Here is a 23,905-nt window from a genome sequence, read left to right on the forward strand (position 1 = left end):
TGGTGGTCACCAGTATTAAGGGATGCCGTCAAGCTGGAGAAGGAGTCATATTGGGCCTTTCTGGCCTGTGGGACTCCAAAACCAGCTGGCAGGTATCGTTTGGCCAAGCGGAATGCGGCTTTGGTCGTCGCGGAATGCGGCTTTGGTCGTCGCCAAAGCAGAAACTTTGGCAAGGCAGGAGTTTGGTGACGCCGTGGAAGGCGACTTCCTGACGGCTTTGAGGTTTTAAGGTTTTTTTTTGGTCAATCATCTGGCATTTTAACACTGTGTATAGCGGAGATGGGGCGCTGCCGACGTCAACCTGGAATGTGGTGAAGTGTTGGGCAGAATACTTTAAAGACTAGCTCAATTCCACCAACAGATCTTCGTGTGAGGAAGCAGAGCCTAAGGACTCAAAAGTGAGCTCTTATGTCTCTGGGCTTGAAGTCTGGTTAAAAATATTTTCAGTGGCAGGGCCCAGGGGTGGATGAGATCAGCCTCGAGTTCATTAAGGCTCCGGATGTTGTGGGCGTGTAATAGTTGACACGCCTCTGCAACATTACGTGGACATTGGGGACAGCACATCTTGATTGGCGGACTGGGGGAGTTTTAAAGAAGGAAGACCGGAGAAAGGAAGACCGGAGGGTGTGTTCAAACTACGAATCACAATCTTCAGCCTGTCTGGTAAGGTCTATCCAGGAGTACTGGAGAAGAGGGTCAGTCAGGAAGTCGAATCTCGGATTCAGGAGGAGATATGTGGTTTTCATCCAGGTTGTGGGACAGTGGGCCAGCTCTGCACCCCCCGCAGGGTCCTCGAGGGTGCATGTAAGTTTGCCCATCCAGTTTACATGTGTTTAGTGGACTTGGAAAAGGCATTCGACTGAGTACCTTGGAGACCCCTGTGAAGGGTGCTTCGGGAGTGTGGGGTACTGGACAGTTTTATTAGGGCTGTTCGGTCCCTATATGACCAGTGCCAGAGTTTGGTCTACTGCGCTAGCAGTAAGTCCGATTTACTTGCCCAATTTCGTTGTCACAATATGTTAGCCCATTTGTAACAATGACAATAAAGGTATATTCTATTCTATTCTTTACTTTTTTTAATTTATGAGAGAAACATGATTAAATATCTTAAAATAATGAAAAAAGATACAGAGAATGAGCCGGTGAACTTTTATGCCAATAGGGTAGGAATTAGTTTTTGCAGGATCTCAGTTCACTGTCATTAAAGATTCAATCAAAACCCCCACTTTCTTGTGTACAGGAGATGCTACTGAAAAAGTTTGGCTTTACCAGGTCTTGTAGATTGGGTGCTGGCAGCCGTTACTACGGTCCCTGCTAAGCCAGCGCCTGCTGTGGCTGTGAGAGGTGAAGGGGAACCCACAGGCGTTGATGGGTTGGAGGGAAAACTACTGCTCGTGTGGTCAGGTGAGTAGATCTGTCAGCAAACAAAGAATGTGGCGCCATGTCATTAAAGTAACACAGTCAAATGGTGTGCAAAACATTAACTGCTGTTTTCAACTTCTAGCAAAAGAAAATGCCAATTAGCTCTACGTGTGGGTTGATATAAAGATTTGGCTTGTCTGTGAAAGTGGATACAACATCACAAACCATTTCATTTGATTTCTAATGAATCCCAAACGTGTATTTTGTTGTTTTTGTTTTTAAATTGCATAACAAAAAAAATCGAGTCCAATTTTTTTGCAATCAAAGTAGCAATGTTTAACGAATGTTATTTCCTAATAGTAGTTCAATAAAGGAAAAGAAGATTTAGCTTGACGATTCAAAGTGTATAAATAAAAGCAAAATTGTATATGCTGTGTGAATTTAGGCATAATAACTGTCAATATGTTTTCACTCTACTCTTTTCCATTTTAAGAGTCCAGTTTAGTGATAGTGAATATAATATTTCTAATTTCAGTTGTAAAAATTGTGACTACATGCAAATGTGTTTGAAATTAGTTCCTCAGAAAAAACTGAACAAACGGTATCAACAAAAGCAACTATACAGTGGAACCTTGGTTTTCGAACGCCTCAGTTCGAACAAATCGGAGTCCGACCAAAAATTTAGAGAAATTCTTGCTTTCAAAAAATCGGAGTTCGAACGCCGGTAATGCGCGAGTGCGTACGCTAGGATGCGATGCTGAGCGGCGTACTGGTGTAGATCGTTCTTTTCGTGACCAACTGTTATCGCGTGCGGACGTGCTTCGTTTTATTTCGCTTTTAATATAGGTCTACGAAGTGTTTTAGCCCCTAATTATGCCTCCGAAGAAAGTCAGTGCAAGCAGCAAAGTTGCTACAGGTGAAAAAAGAAAAGTAGTGCGTACAACTATTGCATTTAAGAAAGAAATAATAGCAAAATATGAAGGAGGTGTGCGAGTGTCTGATCTTGCTAGGGAATACCCCACTGTTCACCTGCGTATTCTGCTGACCACCACAAAGATAAGAAATCCTATTCATAATTCTTTTCTTTATCCTTTTTTTTCAATTTTTACACGTTCATGTTAGCGTAATCTTTCGTTCGAAGATTACGATAACGCGAACGTACGATTAGCCTGGGTTAGCTTTATGTTTACGTTGAACATTCAAGGTAAACATTCAGGGTGTTGGAACGGAGCCCAACTTTCAGGGTGTTGGAACAGAGCCCCCTTTCCAATGAACCGCTCACCACTTGTTGTGGAGACCCGGGTGCTAAATGACTTGTAAACGACCTGATTTTTTTATTTTTACAAGTTTACGTTAGCGCAATCTTTCGTACGGAAGATTACGATAACGCGGACGTAAGATTAGCCTGGGTTTGCTTTATGTTAACGTTAAACATTCAAGGTAAACATTCAGGGTGTTGGAACGGATTAAAACGATTTACATTATTTTTAATGGGAAAAATGATTTCGGTGGTCGTACAAATCGGTTTTCGAACAGGGTTCTGGAATGGATTATGGTCGAGAACAGAGGTTCCATTGTATAATGAAATAATATTTTTTTTCTAAAATTAAATAGAAATAAACATAAATTTGTTATATTGTCATGTCGACTGTTTTTCATTAGACCTTTTTGTTTTATACAGCAATCCATCCATCCAATTTTAACCTGCTTATGGTAACAAAAAAATCTGTGTCTGTGATGAAATATTTGGTTACATTTTAGTGATAATAAAAGACAATATGGAGTAATATTATTGTATCCGAGAATTTGGGTTACAGTGAGAACACTGGGTTCTACGATAATGTCAATTACAGGAAAAGGAGATTGTGTGTTCAGCTAGCACAGGGATTTCATTTCTGTAAGCAAATGCCGGATTAGAGCACAATCACTTCCCAGATATTTCTCTTTTAATCAGCGGATATTGTGCTGTAATGGAACATGTCTCAGAAAAAGGGTGCTTGAAATGGATCCTCACTAATTACTAGGAACAAGCAGATAAAGGGAGATTTCCCAGCTAAATAATATCAAATTGAGCTGGCAGGAAAGTGTTTGACTTCTCAGGAGACGATAAAATGTCCTCGTTAAATATATCCAAATTCAATCTTGATCTTCGGGCTTTGCGTTTTCAATCAACTTTGAGTATAAGGCAAGTGAAGTCCTAAGCATGGAGGAGGAGGGGTAGGGAGGAATGGTAAGGGTGGCTATTTAGGCTTTTGTACACTACGAGCTGTGTTATTCTTTATTCTCACAGACACGCAATCCACTGTAAAATATGACGGATTAATAATGCTGTCATCACTGTGTCAGAAACAAACGCAACTCAACACAAATGCCCATCATGTCCAAGTTTCACAAAAGCAAATTTTTTATAACAGTTACTTCTCTCCAAACAATATATGACCAAGATCATTGCATTCAAAGTGAAAGACCTTTCATTTTACTGGAACAAATGAAACCCCACCTCTTCATCAGTCACACTCCTGCAGCCAGCCAGGGTCAAATAAGCAGGGCCAATTTAAGATCGGGGCCAACCCCCCCGAAAAAAAATTCTACAAAGGGGGCCCGTGAAGTTGAGCCACAGCAGTAATAAACTGCCTCCTGCCCTCGCTGCGTGCAACCACCCCCACACTACCGTGTTCATTTCACTCTCGTTTTGTCATGTTAATAGAAGTAAGGTTTCACATATAAAAATGTTACTCTTTTGTTTTTTGGCTTTCTTAATGTCACACTATTATGAAAATGTGACCAATTTCCCATCCATCCATCCACTATCTGCACCGCTTATCCTCAGTAGGGTCGCGGGGGTGCTGGAGCCCATCCCAGCTATCCTCGGGCGGTGGGGAGGGGACAACCTGAACTGGCTGCCAGCCAGTCGTAGGGCACATAGGGACAGACAACTCACTCGCTCATTCACGCCTAGCGACAATTTGGACTGGCCAATGAACCTGACATGCATATTTTTGGAATGTGGGAGGACACCGGAATGCCCGGAGGAAACCCACGCAAGCACAGGGAGAACATGCAAACTCCACACAGGAAGGTTCGATTTCATGACCTCAGAACTGTGCCGCACACGCGCTAACCACTGAGCTGCCGTGCTGCCCCGTGACCCATTTTGGATTCACTGATAAAATGTAAATAGGATAACAAATAAATATATTCCCACTTTAGGGAAGCTGCATGGCAAATAAAAGGCTGGTCTACCGTATGAAAGGAAAGCCCAAAGTGGAAAAACAAAAGTGCAGAAATTAAAACTTTATCTCAGCAGGAATTTTAAACAAACTGCACTCACAAACTGTAGCTGCTACTCCCACTAATACTACTAATACTACTACAGTTTTACATTATGTTAGAAAGATATGAGGATTCACTGTCCATTAAAAATGATAAATCATTACACAGCACAAATTTTAAACAAATAAGGAACAAAACATTCCAAAATTAATTACAAATATGAATAGAGACAGCATTTAAAACTTAGATTACAAATAAATGAGACTGTTGTGTGGTTGCAACTCACCGAGGCTAAAGCTTTGCCAAGTGCATCCCCTGTCTGGGAGCTTCCAGTGGCGTTTCCTCGATTTGTCCCAGCTTCAAAAGTGCAGAGGGAGGGTGAGCTTGCAGAACATTAAAACGAACCACCATTTTTGCATCAAGAGCAGTGTTAGAGAAGTTACCAAGGACCCCGTCTGCGTTGTTGACCGAAGGGGCTTGTCCTGTAGAGACAAATGGGGAAGTGGCTGTGCTGCTTCTGTGGAAGCTTGACATGGGAGGAAGACTGGCATTGATCTCTGGGGAAGTAGAGTGTGCTGGGAGATTCTGTAAATAAAGAAAACAAGTTCAAGACTCTGAAAAATTCTAAGAGTGGAGGAGTCTCTAGATAAGAGGCGATCAAATTGAGTTTAAGTAAAATCCTTACTGACAATACCCAGATAAAATGACATACACATACACATACACGTTTGGTAGCTGTGTTTGATCAAATTGGGTTTAGATACTATGGTGTACATGTCTCCATGCGGAAACTATTTAGATAAATTGTTATATTGATAGTAAAATTCAGTGCAGTGAAAAAACTATTTATGCCCCCTTCCTGATTTCTGTGTTTTTTTGCAAAAGTTTTGGCTCAACAAACCAATTTCAAATCACAACGAGACAACTGTAGGAAATACAAAATTCAGTTTTAAAATGTGGATTCCTTTTTTCAAGGCACAGAAAATGAAAACCTATCTGCCCTATGTGAAAAAGTAATTGCCCCTTGAACCTAATAGCAAGTTGGCAACGACAACAGAAATAAAACATTTAGGATAATTGGTCATAGTCTTTCACAATGCTGTGGAAGAATTTTGGTCGACTTTTCATTGCAAAATTGTACAAAATTCCATATTTTTTTAGCCATTCAGAGGTAGACTTGCGGGTGTGTTTTGGATCATTGTCCTGCTGTATGATCCAAGAGCGCTTGAATTTGAGGAGACGAACTGATGGCCGGCTGTTCTCCTTGAGGAATTTCCGGTGAACACCAGAATTCATTATTTTGTCAACCACAGCAAGTCTTCCTGGTGCTGGTTGATGTCTTTTTACAAGTAATGTTACCTTATACTGCGCAACCATGTTAGATTACACTATGTGGCTGCTCACAAATTATTGTGTAGGGGAGGTAAGGGATTGTCACTAGTTGATTAACTTACCAGACGTTCGTGTGAGAGTAAGCTGCTGTAGTTTCCTGACTGTGGCATGTGAGGTGAAGATCCGGGTAGCATTCCTCCATAGCTGTGTTGATTAATACCATTGGTTGAGTTCCAAGGGTCAGATGAACTGTGGTTACCATCTGACGACAAGATATATGAACGTGTTCACAGAGTGCATTTGAGTTTCAACACAGTCGTGAAATACATTATTCCTTAAAATGGGATAATGCTCTGAAAAATATTTTATTCTCACTCTAAGAGACACAGTTAATATCATCAGAAGAATTTTACACTCTTATATTTTAAAGTCTGTAAAGCAGGAACAAACTTTACATACCGAAAAAAGTGCTTGCAAACATACTGCTGGAGGGCTTAGGAGAGGAGTAGGAAGGTGAATCTCTGTTAAAATCCTCTGAATTTGGAGATGGTGCATACACCTAGAAACACATAGGGAAATTCTTTAGGAATACAATTTATAGTGTGATAAAGACAAACATTCGGGGTTCAGTCAAAGTAAAAATGTGAATTTCTAGTTTAGAAAATCATGGTCAATTCTTCAAGTATTCTAAAAACCTGATGCAGACAGCAAACTTTACAGAACAAAAATATGTACATAGAATTTGAAAAATCAGTAGACTTAAATAAAAAGAAAGCAATGTGCTCGTTTAAAGTGGTAAAAATAAAACAATGATTAAAAAAATAAAATAAAATAACATTCACAGGATGTTAACAAACTATGCTGGCAAGATTATAACAGACACAAGAAAAAATACCCTAAAAAGGATACAGCATGGATGTTACCAGAGTTGTAAACCTATTTAAAACTATAGATATAAGGCCATTAAATTTTAAGCACCACATATAAACAGTGTAAAGCTAATAGGGAACATACATTAAAATAACAAACATTAATGTATATTATAACACACTTTGAATCACTTTTTCAGTGTTTACAGGTAAAAGTCAAATTTATTTACATTGGTATGCGTAATGCATTTTACAATTAAATAGCCACAATGTTTGTTAGTGTCTTTTGCACAACAGTTTATTCCTCATGGACTCTCTTCCAATGGGAGAGTTCTACCTTCTTCTAAGGGATTATACATAAAGATACACAAGTGCACTTTGCTCAACTCTGAGCAAATGGATTATTGGAGCACTGTTAAGGTTGTTGTTTGGTTTTACATTAATGTCAAAAAAGGACGCATCCCAAATCTATGGATAGAAAAGTTTTACGATTAACATATAACATGTCTTTGAAGTCTGCTTTACCTACCAGAGCCCAGAGGAAGAACATCTTGGAGCAAGAAAAAAAAAAAATTAATGTGTATAAATGCAAATACCTGCATACACTTTCATAATAAGTAAGCAATGAACTCTTAAAAAACCCAGTATTTGCATTTTCAGATCACACAGTCTCTATTGATGGTATAATGGCAGTCATTTACTTGCACATTTTAAATTGCTGTGGCAAATCACCACAGAGAGGCAGACATCAAAATAAACACTACAAAATCAGTCTGCTCTTTCCTAGATGTGTACCTGGAAGCGGGTTGTGAGGTCAAATTAGACCACAATGGGCACGCTTTTTAAAAGCTCTGTGTTTGTGTGTGTGTGTGTGTGAGGATCAAAAGAGATTGGAGCCCAAAAAAATAGCGAGGTGGTTTCTGACCTTATTCACTCCAGATAGAGTGAGGAGAGGATGTGTAATTGAAGAATTTACCTCACCACAGAGGACACTGAATGGAACTCACTGTGTCAGAGTAATCAGAAGCAGACCTGCCAGTTATAATACACCTGCCCAATGCCTGTAAATGCGCGAGTCTGCTCACACTTATAAGGTCTATTCCTCATTTGGAAACCTTGCTACCGACCAGGCGATGGCAGTTATACTGTATTTAAGTACTGATTTATTTGGTACTGGTTCAGAGCTTTAAAAGAAAGTGTTATTCAATTAAGAAACAAAAAAAATAAGGATACACCTGCAGTATGAAAATGATTGAAAAACTTGAATTGCAGAATTGTCAGCTTTGGGCTGTGGTTTGCCTCACGTCACTTGTTTTCTTATAATGATCTGTCTTAAAAATCAGTCAATCAGTTTGGTTGTCGGAAATCACACAAAGCTAGGTGGCTTAAGCAGAGTGAAGTTAATCCTAGCCAGAAATTGTCAGATGCTCAGGGCATTGTGAGCAGGTGTATGTTGTCACTATAAACCAATCACAAACTGTGATGCCACAACTCAGAAAAGGGTAAGAGCTATAGCTGGTATTTAAATATATCCTTGGTAAGCCAGCCCTGAGACACTTTGTTAAATTAATAAACAGTAATTAACAATACAGTATATCATCATCATATATGACAAGTGGAAGTGATTAAGGTGCTGTACGAAATTTTCTACTACCTGACACCATATTCTGGCTTAAGTCATCATTGAAGCCCCTGACAAGCTGTTTGTGTGGTGCATGCAAGTATGCGCATTTCTTAGACATTATATTATATAATAGAGCCATGTCCTCCTAGTGGGAGGTGGCTAGAGTCTTTTTCTGACTATTTCTGGGAAATCGATACAGAGGAGGGGATTCCCAGCCCCCTCGCCCAACCCAACTAATGTGTTGGGAGTCATTAGGTGACCAAACCCCCCAATTCCAACCCCTAATGCCGAGCGCCAAGCAGGGAGGCAATGAGTACCAATGTTGTAAGTCTTAGGTATGACCCGGCCGAGGCTTGAACCAGCGACCTCCCACTCTCAGGGCGGGCGCTCTACCCCAAGGCCACTGAGCTGGCTTTCTTAGACATAGTTGAAAAAAGTTTTTTTTTCATCATTTTGGGCCCTGGGTTAGCGTTTGGATTATTGAAAACAGTACCTTTCATGTTTTCATAATTTTCAAGCTACACAAACAGAAAACCACTGGGACAAACATGAGATCACTACCCCCCTCTCCTCTTTGCCACTTTCTAATGTGTGGCGAGTCCGGAATAGCTCTAATAAAAGTAAGAAAGGATTAGCAGTGCAGAAAATGGTGGTTGTTTACTCGCTGTAATGATTCAAAAGGCTCTTTTAGAATTGAGAGAAAATATGCAAATTTTATAAATCCACAGGCACGTGGAATAAAAACTCAGTTTTGCTGAGCAAGCATGACTCAAGCACATTTTATTCTGGGGATGTAATTAAAGTGCTCTGACTGAGGTAAAGCTCTCTTGGGTCCTCTGGTTTACAAAAGTGACAGTCGCTGATATTAGTTGCAGGGAGAGGTCAAGTTAGCCTCGCATAGGAGTCCAGGCTTTTGTCCGTTACCACTAAACGGGCAGCATATGGCACGGTGGAATGCTAATTGTCTTTTTTTTTTTCACCTGAGGGTAAATAGTCAAAGCATTAATAAACCATCCATAATATGAGAGGCCAATGCAGTAACACGACGTCTGGTTTTACAAGACCTGTAATTGAAAGCCATTACTTACCATCACTTGCATAGAGAAGCGGGCTATCACAGACATATACGAACCACTTCAGTCTAACTTAAGATTTATCTTGTTAAACATAAACAGCCTATGTAAACTAGCTAAAATATAGAGGATAATCATACATAACTAACTACAAGTTCTCCCACTTAAAAATATCAAAGAGGCCTGTAATCTTTAACATAGGCAAATGTCAATCAAGAGAGACAGTATGGGGAAAAAAATGGGAAGTCACATTAATTTTTACAGAATTTATTTGCAAATCATAGTGGAAAATAAGTACAGAGACGTCTTGCTACTTTGCGCTTCAGTTATCGCCGATTCACTACTATGCCGGGAAAGAAATATTACATTTTTAAGAAAAGATCTGAGAATTTAAAAAAAGAAACATTTGATTAGAACGGATGCTTCCCGCACCATTGAGGAACATTTCTCTCAGCCAAGAATGCTTCACACATAACACAGCACCGCTCTCGTGAAATCACACTGCGTCTGCCCTACGGGTCAATTGCACGAGAAGGGTAAGTGGGTGGCAAGAACAGATTCACGTGGATCAGCAAGCACCCCTTGATTTGAGATATCTTATGCCAATTCATATCAATGTGTCTTTTATACAGTATTGTGACTGGACACCTGCTTTGCTTTCTACTACATCTCGCTGAGAAGAATTTATGACACGCGACTTTGTCGTGCCGCTGAAGCGATGCATATCTCTCTCTCTCTGGCTCGCCACCTCAGAATGCAAGGCTTCTGGATCATCCAAATGCTCTCTACCAAACCGCATACGGGCCTGGATGTATACTGGCTTCAACAGGGACACACGTCTGGCAAAGCAGGATTTGAGTCTCTGGCGGCGCATTGTGTTACTGATAGTAGCCTTTGTTACTGTGGTCCCATCTCTCTGTAGGTCATTCACTGGGTCCCTCTTGCATAGAGCCCCAGATTGAGGGAGATCATCTCTAGTCTTGTATATATATATTTTTTTTTTTAATACTTGCTCCCACAGTAAATTTCTTTACACCAAGTGTTTTACATATTGCATATTTCTTCTTCTCCATCCAAGTGCAGGTCTACAATTTTGTCTCTGGTGTCGTAATTCAACAGCTCTATGGTCTCAGTCATAGTGGAGTTTGGAGTGTGACTGATGGAGGTTGTGGACAGGTGTCTTTTATACTGATAATGAGTTAAATCAGGAGCCATTAATACAGGTAACAAGAGGAGCTTTTTCAGAAGAAGTTAGACCTCTTTGACAAGCCAGAAATCTTGCTTGTTTCTGGGAGAACAAAAACTTATTTAGTTAGGGAATAATATCTTTAAAAATGAAAACATGTGATATTTCTTTTTCCCCCCAACGTTCTGTTTATTATGGTTGAGGTTTACCAATGTTGACAATCACAGGCCTCTCTAATCATTCCAAGTAGGAGACTTGCACATTTGGTGTTTGACTAAAAATTATTTGCCCCAGTGTATTTTTCATTAAAAAACAAAAACAACTAAAAAGGTTTAACTTGAAATCTATAATTTCCCTCTCCAATTGTAATAGTAATTTGATCTTCTGTTTTGTGATGCATGTCATTACTTGGAACCACACAATATATTTGGAATATCTCAGGTTTATGTCTGGGCACGCCATGCAATTTACAACTTCCGACAGATTCTCTATTTCAGGAAGATATTTTTAACGGCACAAATACTTTTAGGAATAGTGTGTAGTATTCAATGCCTCCTACTTGTACAAAAAAACTTTCATCCAGTAAAAAACAAAAACATTGATTGAATACCAGGCAAAAATACATGAATCATCATTCCAATGTTAATTTCTATTGAAAAAAATAGGTCGGAAAATTTGTTATTCTTTTAAACCGTGGAGTCCCCACTTAGATAGGCGCCATATCTGTACGGCATCCAGCTGCCTCGCTGTCGTCAGTGGCACTGGCCCTCACTTGCACCAAACAACACAGTGCCATCGAGTGGTCAAATATTACACATTGGGGCTTTAACGTGCATTTAGTCACACCAAAGACTCAAACTCAAGGTCAACTGATGTGCAGTTGCAACATGTATCAAAGCTATAAAGTTGTAAAACAGGCTAACCTAAAATGTGGATGGAAAGACAAATAGCAGGCAACATGTCACCTCCAATTTTACAGCAAAAAACGTTATACTGTATGTCAAGAATTTTGAATAGGACGAAACACAAAAAAATCTGATAACTGCAAAGCTTTCATTTATTTGGAGGAAAGCTCAGAGCCATTCCATGTGTATTGGTTCTGTGCCATGATCTCACAAGCGAATGGCCCACTGTGAATTCTCCTAGTGTTCCAGATGGTGAGCCTGTTAAGCAAGTGTGAAATGAAATGAAATAATCTGCATTTATATAGCGCCTTTCAAGTCAATGACTTCCCAAAGCGCTTTACAGTGTGCTTCACATTTCCCAACAGCGGCCTTGTATTGCAGCCATGTAAGACGCTAACCTGCTTATTGGGGGTATTAGGGGTTCAGTGTCTTACCCAAGGACACTTCGACATGTAACACGGACAAGCCGGGATTCGAACTGGGATCCCTTGATCCCAAGATGAGCGCTGTACCTCCTGAGCTACTGCCGTCCCGTAGATAACAATACATTAATTTTAATCAAACTCATTCAAAGAATGAATACCACATTTCTTATTTCCGTCCAAATAAATCCAAAAGAGGAAAAAAAGGCTTGAACAGGCGCTTTTGATCCGAGCCCCATTTCGTCCACATGCATTCCATTTCCTCCCCATTGCTATTGGTAATTGAAACCTTCTAATACTTAATATGAAAAGATCAGTCATCTGCTTGTATTACGGACAGAGAAAATCTGCTAGTGGTTCTAAGAATGATTTAAATGAAATCCTAAGATGATTTTGATAATAACAAATTAAAAAAACTATAATTATTTGTTTTATGATGAACCACTGCAAGGGGTTATTGCTATTGACAGGATAACAACATAGGAGATGAGGGCTGCAACAACGAATGGTTGAAAGCGTTGGCACGAGTATGTTTTTCAATCCGTGGGGTCGCGTCATTTTCAGCAAGTTGCGGAGCCAGTGACGTCACATTCAGCGCGAGTCGGCAAGCATAACAGAGAGGTGGAGTGGCATGCGAACTAAAGCAATATTTTCAAAGCTAGACTTAATCCAACAAATAAAACATGATGAACAAGTCAAAAAAAGTTTGACCGGAGTCTACAAAAGTGTGGGACCACTTCAGAAAACAAAAAAGTGTCACTTGCGAGCTTTGCTAAAGTGATATGGCACGGGAGCACCACGATGATAAGCCAGCAACTAAAAGTAACGTTATTATTCTAGCGTTTGCTTGATAGCTGATTAATGACTGTGTGTGTGTGTATGTGTGCATGATACTTTTTATTTCAGTTAAACCATCTTAAGCAGTGTTTAATTGTGCTTAATTAAAAAAAACTTTTCACATCATGTTGGTAATGTGAAGCATAAGGTTTTAGTTTTCTGTCTGAATGATTAGGTGAGGGTGTTTGTATGTGAAAGGGATACTTTTTACCACTAATTAACAAAAGGGAACAACAAATTATATGCACCAAACCAAAATAAGTTAAAAAACAGCAGAACAATACGATGATATTAACAAACATGTGCCAAAAACGGAGTAGGCTGAAGCCAAGGCTTTTAAGTGGCCACCCAAGTTACCCTTATCATCTTAAGCAGTGTTTATTTGTGCTTTATATTTTAAGAAAACTCAACTTGCACAAAATTGTGGTAATAACTTTAAGATTAACTATCAAGTTTTAATTTTCTGGCCAAGTGTGAGTGATTCTTGTGTCGTTGTAAATTGTGCCATAATACATTAACTTTCTCATCTCAGAAAACAGCAAACAATGACAAGATTCATGATGAGAAGGACATTATGCACGCCAAAGCAAGCAGCTGTCATCACTAAGAGCATCCTCAACATGATCTTCATTGACATGCACACATTTTTTAATTGCAATGCAAAGTTCTTGAAGAGTGAATTCTCGAGCAATGTGATAGTTATCAAGTTTACTTTTTGCCTGTTAATGTTGAAAATCATGTAACTCAGTTTTCAGATTTTCATTTATTTCTTGTTCTAAAGCTCATGTCCCTTAAAAAAAAGATGCCTTTTTGTACTTTATAATGAAAGTATATCATTTTAGGTGTATAGATTACTTTTTTTATATATATATTTTTTTGTTATTTGACAAACACTTTGACTTTTAATAGTTTAATATTGTAATTTTTTCTTTTTTTGTTCATCTCACCGCTTGTCCTCAGTAGGGTCGCGGGGGTGCTGGAGCCCATCACTATTTTCTTATTTGTCCAAAACCTTAATATTTGATTTAAGAAGAAGAAATTAATGTGTTTTGTTTATCCGATTGATCGATTAATCGAAAAAACATTTAAAAACAATTCATTGATTATTAAAAGTTAGTTGCAGCCCTATAAAGAATATTTCATTGCTTCATCCATTAGTTGGAATTATATGCTTCCCAAAGTTGAGCTTTCAGTTTTTATTAAATACTCCTGGTAAACAGAAAGAACACTTCTGAATAAACACTTTCAGCATTTCGGGACCAGTTACAAATAAAGAGAAGCGCTCAGAAAGTTAGACGAATATTAGCTATGTTATTAAAAACATGTTCAGAAATCACATAAGGTTCCTTGTGGTGTCAAGAATGCATCTGTGATTGAAATCAGATGGGACAACAGCAAACACTGGTGCTTGGAGCATAATCTACAAACAGGAAAGTTTAACCTCAGCAGGCAGACTTTTCCCCCATAATCATTTCCAGACTCCCACTTGCTATTATTTCAATCTACTCTGTGAACTCCAGCAAAGAACTAGTTATTTTTTTTAAATCTATGGGAACTTAGTTGGCACAAGTATTGTGGACTTTTTCCCATAAAAGGCCGTAAGACGTGCAATTTGTCGTAAGAATAGGCTACTACAATTACAATGTAATGAATCTCTCTTATATGTAGGCCACGTGCAAACTCACACACATACTCAGGCATAAGATCTGTGCTTTTACATATGCAGAGAGCGCCAACATTGAACAGACAAAAGTTGAGTTGAGTAAAAAACACACATCTCCCACCTCGCACACGTTACCCAAAATGTTTACTCACCGATTTCCCATTGTAGTAGTACATTAAGGAATTACTCCCCATTCCAGGGACAGAATATGCACAATACATGATGGCCTTAACGAATTTGGAAGAATCTTACAACAGGACACTAGCTCACTGGACATTAATCCAAAGCGTTCAAAAGGGACTAATAATTCTTCAGTACTGGCCTTCATTCAGCCCAGAGGAAATGCATGCAAAACAGGACGCTACCATTGCTCATGGATAAAAGGGGGTGTGAGAGGGGCGCTGTCAGAAGGGAGTGGCTCGTGTGGTGCGTCCCTCTCTTAAGCCGCTGAGTGCTGAGGCAAAGAGGAAAGGGACTAGGGGGAAGGGAGCAATGAAGAAGTGGGTATAAAAAGATAAAGGGAAGTGGGTGGGACAGAAAACAAATGTGTGACCCGATTTCAAGGGCACGGGGGCGCGCGGGTTTTTAGTCTGTGATAATGCTTAATTTCAAGCATAAAAATGCTGATTTACAGTAGTACAACCTCAAAAAACTTGTATTACAATACTTTAATCCTTTGCTGTATTTCATTCACTTGATACGAGTAATTCAAATAACATCAGCAAGTCAGTTTCCTCCCTGAACTTTGGAAATAAAGTTTTTTCCTCACGATTAGACCCACTAATTTGGCAAAACACTGCACCCTCTAGCCCAGGGTTTGGGGACCTTTTCCGACTCAAAGAGCCATGAAAGCAAAATATGTTGATTTTCTTTTTCAAGAGCCATGCCATATATTTTAAGACAAAATTCAACAAAACTGCAAAATCCAGGCTCCAGACAAAAACTAAGTCTTCAGCCCATTTTATTTTAATGTGTGACCTTTGATGATTTGAGAAAATCCATGAAATAATAATAATCCCTGAGCCAGTGTCCTCTGTGTATCAACAAATATAACACTTAAAATTTGTCTTCTTTCACATGTTACATAAGATCGTTGAGGCTTATTTTGACCGACATTTTTGTTGTAAAAAATGTTTTTTTGTAAAAATGTAACAAGATACTGCAAATGAGAAGAATATGGCTACTGATGTATTTACCTTCAGCCATGTGACGTGGTCACAGTTCTGAGTAATAGAGTGGTCATTACTCGTGATCCATTGTGCTTTATAGATCCAAATCTTGGACATCTTTTAAAAGAACAAACATTCGTCTAAAAAGTTCTCAAGCGTGTCATTTACCATTTGTCATTTTCTCATAACTGGCGCAAACTATGCTTAAAAAAATATCTGGGAAATGGTACAAGGCAGACATCACAATCATTTGTGTAGTCTGATGCATTTAATTGGCTAAAAGACAGCAAAAAAAATCCTAATGACATTTCTTCTTACCCGCCTTAAAAGGTAAAAAAGTGTTACAGCGCTCCTGCCACTGCTGGTAGAAACACAATGTTGCACTCCCGGGATAAAGGCATTAAAATAGTGAATTTTATAAAAAAGAGCCATACCTGGCACAGAGAGCACTGGGCGAGAGAGAGAGGGGAGTGTGCTATGTGTGCCAGCCCCTACAGCTTACCCAATCAAATGTCTGTGGGTGCTTGGCTGGTGTTTCCAAGTGTTTACAGTTCTGTGGGTTTTCATTAAAATCGTCTTATCAGTGAAAATAAATTGTTTTTTAGCTTTCATATACAGGATTCCATAGAAACGTACAGCCAAAATGGGTCTGTTGGTGTAAACTGTAGTCGGGGTTTTGTTCTATATATTCTGGACCGGACCACGCATCTATTGCGTCACTTTGGCTTCGCATCTGCTCAAAGTGGACGATATAGAGAAGATTATCATGGCCCTTATTTTATCTCCCAGAAGATTATCATGGCCCTTATTTTATCTCAGAGACAGTGTACTCACGAAAAGAGTCATACCTGGCTCATGAGCCATACATTCCTGACCGCTGCTCTAGCCAGTGGATGGCTTTCAGTTTTAACCTTAATACAAGCTTTACTTCAGAAGTGTGTGTAAACACATAAAAGCATGCAACAGCTGCATTAGAGGACTGTCTCACGTCATTACTGCAGTAAAATTATGGTGATTTGTAAAAAATGTGAAAAGTGGGCAGTGGGAAAAGGGGTTGTTCTGTGAAACGGGGAGAACTAGAGGGAAAAACAAAACATTAACCATCATTTCATAGCGCTTTACTGTCATTCCAAGCCACACTGCTTCACATTTATTGAGTGGGGGGATGGAGGTCAAGGGGGAGCAGAAAAAAAGGAAAGGATTGATATGATATTTCATTGAAAGCCCAGGCTGACTGGAGCCTTTCATGAAGGCCACTCAAAGCTTCCCTGACTAAACGCAGGCCCGCAAACTCATTTATGACAATATTGTTATAGAAAGATTAAAGCGCTATAGTCCCTCAAAAAAATAAGTCTTTATTATGCTTTGCCTTTAGTAATGTTATTATTTATTCCTTCTACTTCTGCCAAACTCTTTTAAACCCTGCCAAAACACTGGCCCTACATTCTGTAACCACTTTATGTCTGGAACCGTTTCAAGTCAATACTTTAAGGAAGAAATGGCTATGATACAAGCGTTTGAAGAGGGGCTAAAACGAGTCCAGATCCAGCTCTGCAAAGCGAGTGACGAAAAAAAAAGTACAGAGAAATTGGGTATAGCTTTTGGAGAGTGTGCCGACGGCATCACATCACCACCACACCAACATAGGAGGTCAGCATGTCTGCACATATTAAATGAGGAAACATGTTTCTAATAGTGACCAAAAAACAACATCTCTGACAGAGTGAGGGGAAAAAACGGCTTGCTCCACCCACCTGTTCACGCACATCACAACATGATTCTCTTGGATTTTAGATGCTAATGCAGCAAAAACAAAGAACAAATCCACCTGCTGAGATCATCACAATCCCAGTCATACATTTGGCGATGATGTCACCAGACGGCAAGATTGTTTCCTGTAAGAAGCTCTGCTTTTAATTAGGGGGGGCTTACTTAGGGGAGCTGGAGGGTGCACTTGGGGACAAAGTCCACCTCTTCCATCCTCAAAAATGTTTGTACAATTAATTTAGGTCTCCTCTCTTTTGTTTTGTAATATCCAAAGGGTTCATAAATTCTACAGTGGTAATTATGAAGGCCACAAAAAATTCTAACTAATTAATTTGTGCATGATTTCATGGTATAAATAGTAATAAAATGGAGCCTTGTGATTGGCCTCCGTCCAGGGCTACCCTGCCAACTACCTGAGGGATAGGCTCCAGCATCTTCACGTCTCTAATGAGGATGAGCAGTTGAAAAATGAATGAATAAATGCATAATAGGGTAGTATTAAAATTAAACTCATCCATCCTATTAAGCTCTTATTTTGAGGGTCACAGGGTGATGGAGCCTATTCCACCTGTCTTCAGTGAGTCAGCAGGGTACACCAAAGTCAGCATCATTACCCGAAAGCCACGAAAGTCTGGCATCACTAATTTGCAACGGACCAACTCATGTTCAACAAGTTAAATCTGTTATTTCAGTCTTTTTTTAATTTCTTGCTCTACTCGTCAGGCCTCTGGCTCCTTTCCCATTTCCCTTATCTCAATTCTTTAATGTTAGGTGAACATTTCTGCAACTAAAACAAAAACAAACACTAAGCCTATTATCTCAGAGGAGGCTGCAACTGTTTTTCATCATTCCAGTCAAACACTTTGCGCTTATCTGATCTGCCATCTGATGGAGCAATCCCGGGAGAGAATGCTAACTGGGTTCAGGGCAAAGCTTGAAACGCTGTCAGCGGCAAAGACCAATTTTAAAATTGTATAACCAAACCACATGTCATGATCCTGACCTTATAAAAAGGAACTCACCATCTTGTTTTAATTAGCCAATAATCTTTAAATCAAATATTTTGAAGGAACAGTATAAATTAATTATAGCTGCACGACAATATTCAAGCTCCATCCATCAATTGAAAAAACTGTCTAATAATCGTTAAATATACACCAAATACTGTATGTTCAATCATTGTTCTCTCCTTTTTTGTGGTGCTGAACATTTCCATCTGAAATAAACAGTTTAACTATGTAACTAATTTTAAATGTTCCAAATTTGTTAATGTTGCGCAAAAATACCAGAATGGGGAGGGGATCATCCAAACATTGAGATAACAACAAACATTTGCGTTTTTTCACATTCAATTGCTTAGAATAAAGATAGGTTAATAAGTGGAGAAAAGTTGGTCTAAACAAGCATGTTTTTAACTAAAAGCACTAAACAAGACATACTTCATATATTTGATGTTTAAATGGATATGATGAGGATTGATGAAAGATGTTTGCCTATATTGTTGTAGATTAACAAGAAAATGGACTGATTAAAGCAGTGCCACATTTTAAAAACTAATGATAGTCTGCCAGACAGTTTACAGGTTGATAATCATCTCCCTTTAATAGCTGATAACTAATTTAATAGATGGAAATAAAAGAGCAAGAGGGATGAAGAGAAAACAGGGAGGTATATCCCTTTGCAAAACAAAGCTCAGGTTTATGATAATTCATTCCTTCCCCAACTCCTTGTCCTCATACAGCCGCAGGCTGGTGGAACCCATCCCACCTGATATCGGGCAGTGGGCGTAGGGAACAAGAGGACAGGCAATCCATACACTCATTCAAATCTAGGGACAATTTTGAATCACCAATAAACCTGAATGCATGGTTTTGGAATGTAGGAGGCAACTGGAGTTCCTGTCAAAAACCCACACAGGCCCGGGGAGAACATGCAAACTTCACCCAGGGAGGCTGGTAGTTGGTATTGAAAGCAGCTCTATTAAATTTTGAGACGAAAATGCTAACAGGTATTCCACCATGCCGCCCAGGTTGCCGTTTATGTTGAACGGACAAATAAAATGTTACACAAACAAAACAAAACAAAATCTCCTGAGCTAAGGGGAATGAAAATCCTTGAAATATTTTTGGCCTAATGAGAGCAGGGTGAGGAGGAGGGGGAATTCACCGACTGAAACATCCCACTTTTTTCTTAACTCTCTCTTTTTTTTTAAATGCTAGCTATTGTTATTTCCCTTTCACAAATTAATCCAAAAGACCCAGAATGTGGTTTGCCATTATTTTGCCTTTCTTGGCCTGGAGCAGGAACTTTTTTACCCTTCTAGACAGAATAGATACACAGCAATGGTGGTAAATAAAGATTTTACAAAATGTTTCAATTTTTTAAAAAAATTGATTAACTACAAATGAAAGACATGCCATTCTTTAAACAACTTTGTTTTTACATTTTACTGGATTCGCTTTCTATGAAATGAAATGTTTTAATTAATCGTAATTTTACATTAAAATGTAAGGGAGAGAAAACAATTTTCAAAAAATATCTCACAAAAGAACCCCCCAAAACTCAAATTAGAGTAAATTGTTCTTTAAAAAAAAGTTTAAAATGAACAAAGTTACCTTCAGATATAAATCATCATTATTTATTTTTGTTTGTAGACCAAAGATAAAAAAAAAGATTTAATAAAAAATAACACTTTGATTAAAAGCAATTACAATTCATTATTCTGTTATTTTCACTAATGTTACTCAAATGAGGGGAACTTTTTCAGGATCTACAGAAAAGAGCTGGACATTTTAAGTGTTTCAATAAATGCAAAACTATATAAATAGGAAGTTTCAGGTTAAAGAAAAATGGGGGAAAGATATTTAAGTAAGAATTCAATATTTCATAACTATAAACATGTATTTGACCTGTTCGGTGCTTTTACTACTTTGCTATTTCCTTTCCCTAAAGAGGCTGTCAGCACTTTTTTAGAGAGTAGTTTATCTGACCAAGCGCTATATCCTGGTTTACCATGTACTGCATACACAATTAGAAGAGTTTGAAAAGCTTACCTGGAAAATTATAACATGTTGTTGCATGAGTACTATATTTTGATCACCATTCTTTACGCCTTTGCGTAACAATGGATGAAGAGAAAAGTGTTTCCAAATTCACACCCCAAACTGACTGCGAGCAACATTTTGGTATCTTTAGAGCAAAGAGCAGGCCTCTTTATATACAGCTAGCACAGTTCATATCCCTCTTAAACAAAAGGTATCTGACTGCTCTGTCAAAAGCAACCATCAATCTTTTCTGTCATCCCCACTGAGGGTTCTGACTTGCAAAAGTCCCAGAGAGGGACCTGAATCTCAGCCCAAGATTTTCTCCATTATTTCACAGCCGCACCACCTATGAAGCAGGGGAGGAGTGTCACATCAAGCCTATGCGCCTCTAAAAGGGAAACGTAGGGGGGAATTGGTATTCACACAGTCATGCACACACATCTGCATTATGTCTTTGCAGCTTTCCATTAATATCCTCCAAGATGCAAATTCCTCCCCTACCAGGGACAGAATCCCTCCTTGCTGTTTCTGTCATCCAGGTGCCCACGCAGCTGGCCAAAAGCAGTTCTGCAAAGCAGACTATCTGCTCAATAACAAAATTTGATGACCTCTACTCTCAACACTGGCTTTATACAGTCTCAGAAACCATGAAACCAATTACAGACTACAGTGCAACCTCCCCAAAAATGTAACCAAAGGTGGGGAAAGCTACAAAAATACTACATAAGACCTTCACTGCTATTAAAAAAAGTTACAGTGATTTGTATTTTATTTCTTTCTATACCAGCGGCCCAAAATTCTGTAGCGTGTCTATATACATATGCAATGGATGTTTTCTGAAAACGAGACTGAAATGCGTTTTTTTTATTATAATTTTTTTTACAAACAAAATATCTCCGGGGGCACTCCTCTAACGATAGACTGATAATGTAAGATCATTTTTACAATAAGATTAAAAATATTAGTTTTAACAATAATAATCATAAATTTGCGCATCGCGCCCTACTGTGCTATCATTGCCATAGATGATTTAATTAATTGCAAACTATATTGGGCACCATTTCATTTGTTTTACTGTGGGCAGACTTACTAGGCAAACTTGCTTCAGGAAATACAGTTGAAAGTGGCTGATAAATAAGTGTGTGGATACAGCAGGTGGACTACAAGAAGAAAAGTGTCGGTGAGGAAAAGGATCTATGTAAACAGTAGAAGATGAAAAAGACCCACGGACATTTTACTGTTTACCGTCACCAGCTGTCCTGTCCAGATAGTCTTCACATCCTGATGCATGTTAGTGTTGAACCCTAAATGCAGCAAGGATGTGTTCCAGTAAATATTTGGAGTCAGGCCCGTCATCAAGTGTACACAAACATCATGCTTGGACAGGCAACTTCCATTGCCTGCTGAATCTAAAACGGCATTAATTACTTGAGCCAAGAGCCCAAAGACAAGCTTTAAAGCAAAAGTGGGATTTCAGGTATAAATAAATGAGAATATTTGCGCGAGTATGATAGGTAGCGCTGTGCTAATGTACGCATTTGAGTGTGCGTAGTTTTTAATCAGGCATCTATTCAGGTCTCTGCTGAGGCTTTCGCGCTTGCTTACACCAGCAAAACCTTTCAGCGGCATCTGCAGCTGCATTCATGCTTTACAGGTACGCCGCAGGCTCTTCACACAGCTGCTTCTGGCTTCAGGTACGCTTTCGCTTCAGTACTTCTCAGCACTGCCACTGCTCGTCACCTCCTGTGTCATTGGTAGCAGAACTAACACAGACCTGGGCTGTAATCATTTAATTGCACTCCAAGTACACTTTCCTTTGAGACCTTCTTGACGACTCACCATGTCAGTCTAGGCAAATGCAGGTATTTATTTTTTTAACCACACTTTTCCCACTCTGGGTTGGAAAAAAAAAGAAAGCCCACATAGAAAGCCCAAGTACATTCTCGTTGTAAGCATGTACACTGCAAGAACACATTAGAAACCTGGACTTTGATTTTAAACACAGTAAAATGGGTTTAGTCGAAAGTTAATGGTTGTCTAGCCATTATTTGGGCTATTTTGATACAGCTTCCAGAGTTATTTCAGAAGGGGGATTTTATACAATCCTTACAATTTACAACTCTGAACTGGCTTGATACAAATTGACAAGAAGACCATGTGATAAATTGTTGTGCATTTAATGGAACAATTTAACATTTTTGAAAATAATTTGAATAAAAGTATCATAGTCGTCTTGGTTTTGTCAGGCAGCTCAAACTAAGGATGCATCTGTTGTTGCCTTGTATGATCATGATATAAAGGCTAAAGTAAGGCTGTTACTGTATAAATCGGCCTGGGCTTGGACATGACTCAGAACAAGCTAACAGAATGGAAAATGGTACACAAAAAGCCTCAGTTTAGTAACCTCAAATACACGTGACAACAGAGTAAAAACAGGACAAAATCAAAAAATGTATTATTCCAATCGTTAATTGAAGAGCACTGGCAGATAACTGTCTACAGTAGTTACACATGCCAGTGTACTATTGGTCTTTTTACCAACAACATCAGTAAAAAATCCTCTTGGTGCCTGCCTACATAAAATTATTCAATAACTGCTTCAATAAGTTTTTAAATTTATATGGGGTCTGAAGCCTTTTATTAAAAAAAATCCATCTCTTTTCTTTCAAATGGGATCAAAGACTAACTGGGATAATCCTGCCAAGCTTCAGGCTTTATCGCCTGAGCAGCGCTGAGTGACAAGAAGAAGCTGTATTTCATTCCATGCTCTGTCACTGTTTCCCCAATCCGCCATTGTATTGCTTGATTGTACTCTTATGAGTCACACAAGCGCACCTGCACCCATGTGTTAAGTAGTGACAAATAAAAGCCCAACGTCTATTTACACAACAAAGACATATAACCCGCGAGGCAACCATTCTTTGCCTGCCCTCCTTCTCCTCCTCTGTCTGACAAGACCTCAGATACATCACTTACTTAAGAGGTAGAAGGAATCACGGGCTCTTGCTGCTGCCGCAGACGCCTTCTCACCCTCATTCTCTGACAGAATTCTTTTCAAATAAAAATCCAGAAACAAAACATGTGTCAACCTTTTATGTTTTAAAGCCTGTTCAACATTTGATCTTTGCGCAACGGCGGTGGAAGTGACAATTATCAAAGCACTGAAGGGTAATGCCGGTCTCAGAAGCCCTCGCCAAAACCAAAAAAAATACATATTGTTTAATAATAATATTTTGTGGGAAGTGGGATTTCAACAAACCACTTTCTTGTTCAAGTATATAACAAGCAGTATCAGACCAGTTAAAAAAATTGAGAAATTGCAAATCATATTTAAAAAATGATTTTGGTAACTCACCATGGTTTTACAAGACAACATTTG

General features: G+C 39.0%; 1 protein-coding gene across 4 annotated transcripts in view; it reads right to left on the reverse strand.

The window, feature by feature from the left end:
• The window catches only part of tcf12 (transcription factor 12), a 97,278-nt gene that overhangs the window by 21,358 nt on the left and 52,015 nt on the right, over positions 1 to 23,905 (reverse strand). For all 4 annotated transcript variants that reach the window (XR_015850341.1, XM_088334531.1, XM_088334529.1 and 1 more), the window contains exons 9-13: positions 6,427 to 6,526; positions 6,090 to 6,229; positions 5,079 to 5,220; positions 4,922 to 4,992; positions 1,270 to 1,414 (exon numbers count right to left, since the gene is read on the reverse strand). Coding sequence is in view for 3 of the 4 variants with exons in the window: in XM_088334531.1 (XP_088190657.1) it covers positions 1,270 to 1,414; positions 4,922 to 4,992; positions 5,079 to 5,220; positions 6,090 to 6,229; positions 6,427 to 6,526 (598 nt within the window). In the remaining variant the exon portion in view is untranslated. The remainder of the gene's footprint in view (positions 1 to 1,269; positions 1,415 to 4,921; positions 4,993 to 5,078; positions 5,221 to 6,089; positions 6,230 to 6,426; positions 6,527 to 23,905) is intronic.

This window comes from Urocampus carinirostris, chromosome 4 (genome assembly GCF_059441175.1).
Source record: "Urocampus carinirostris isolate Australia breed hairy pipefish chromosome 4, RoL_Ucar_1.0, whole genome shotgun sequence".
In the NCBI taxonomy this organism is placed as follows: Eukaryota; Metazoa; Chordata; class Actinopteri; order Syngnathiformes; family Syngnathidae; genus Urocampus; species Urocampus carinirostris.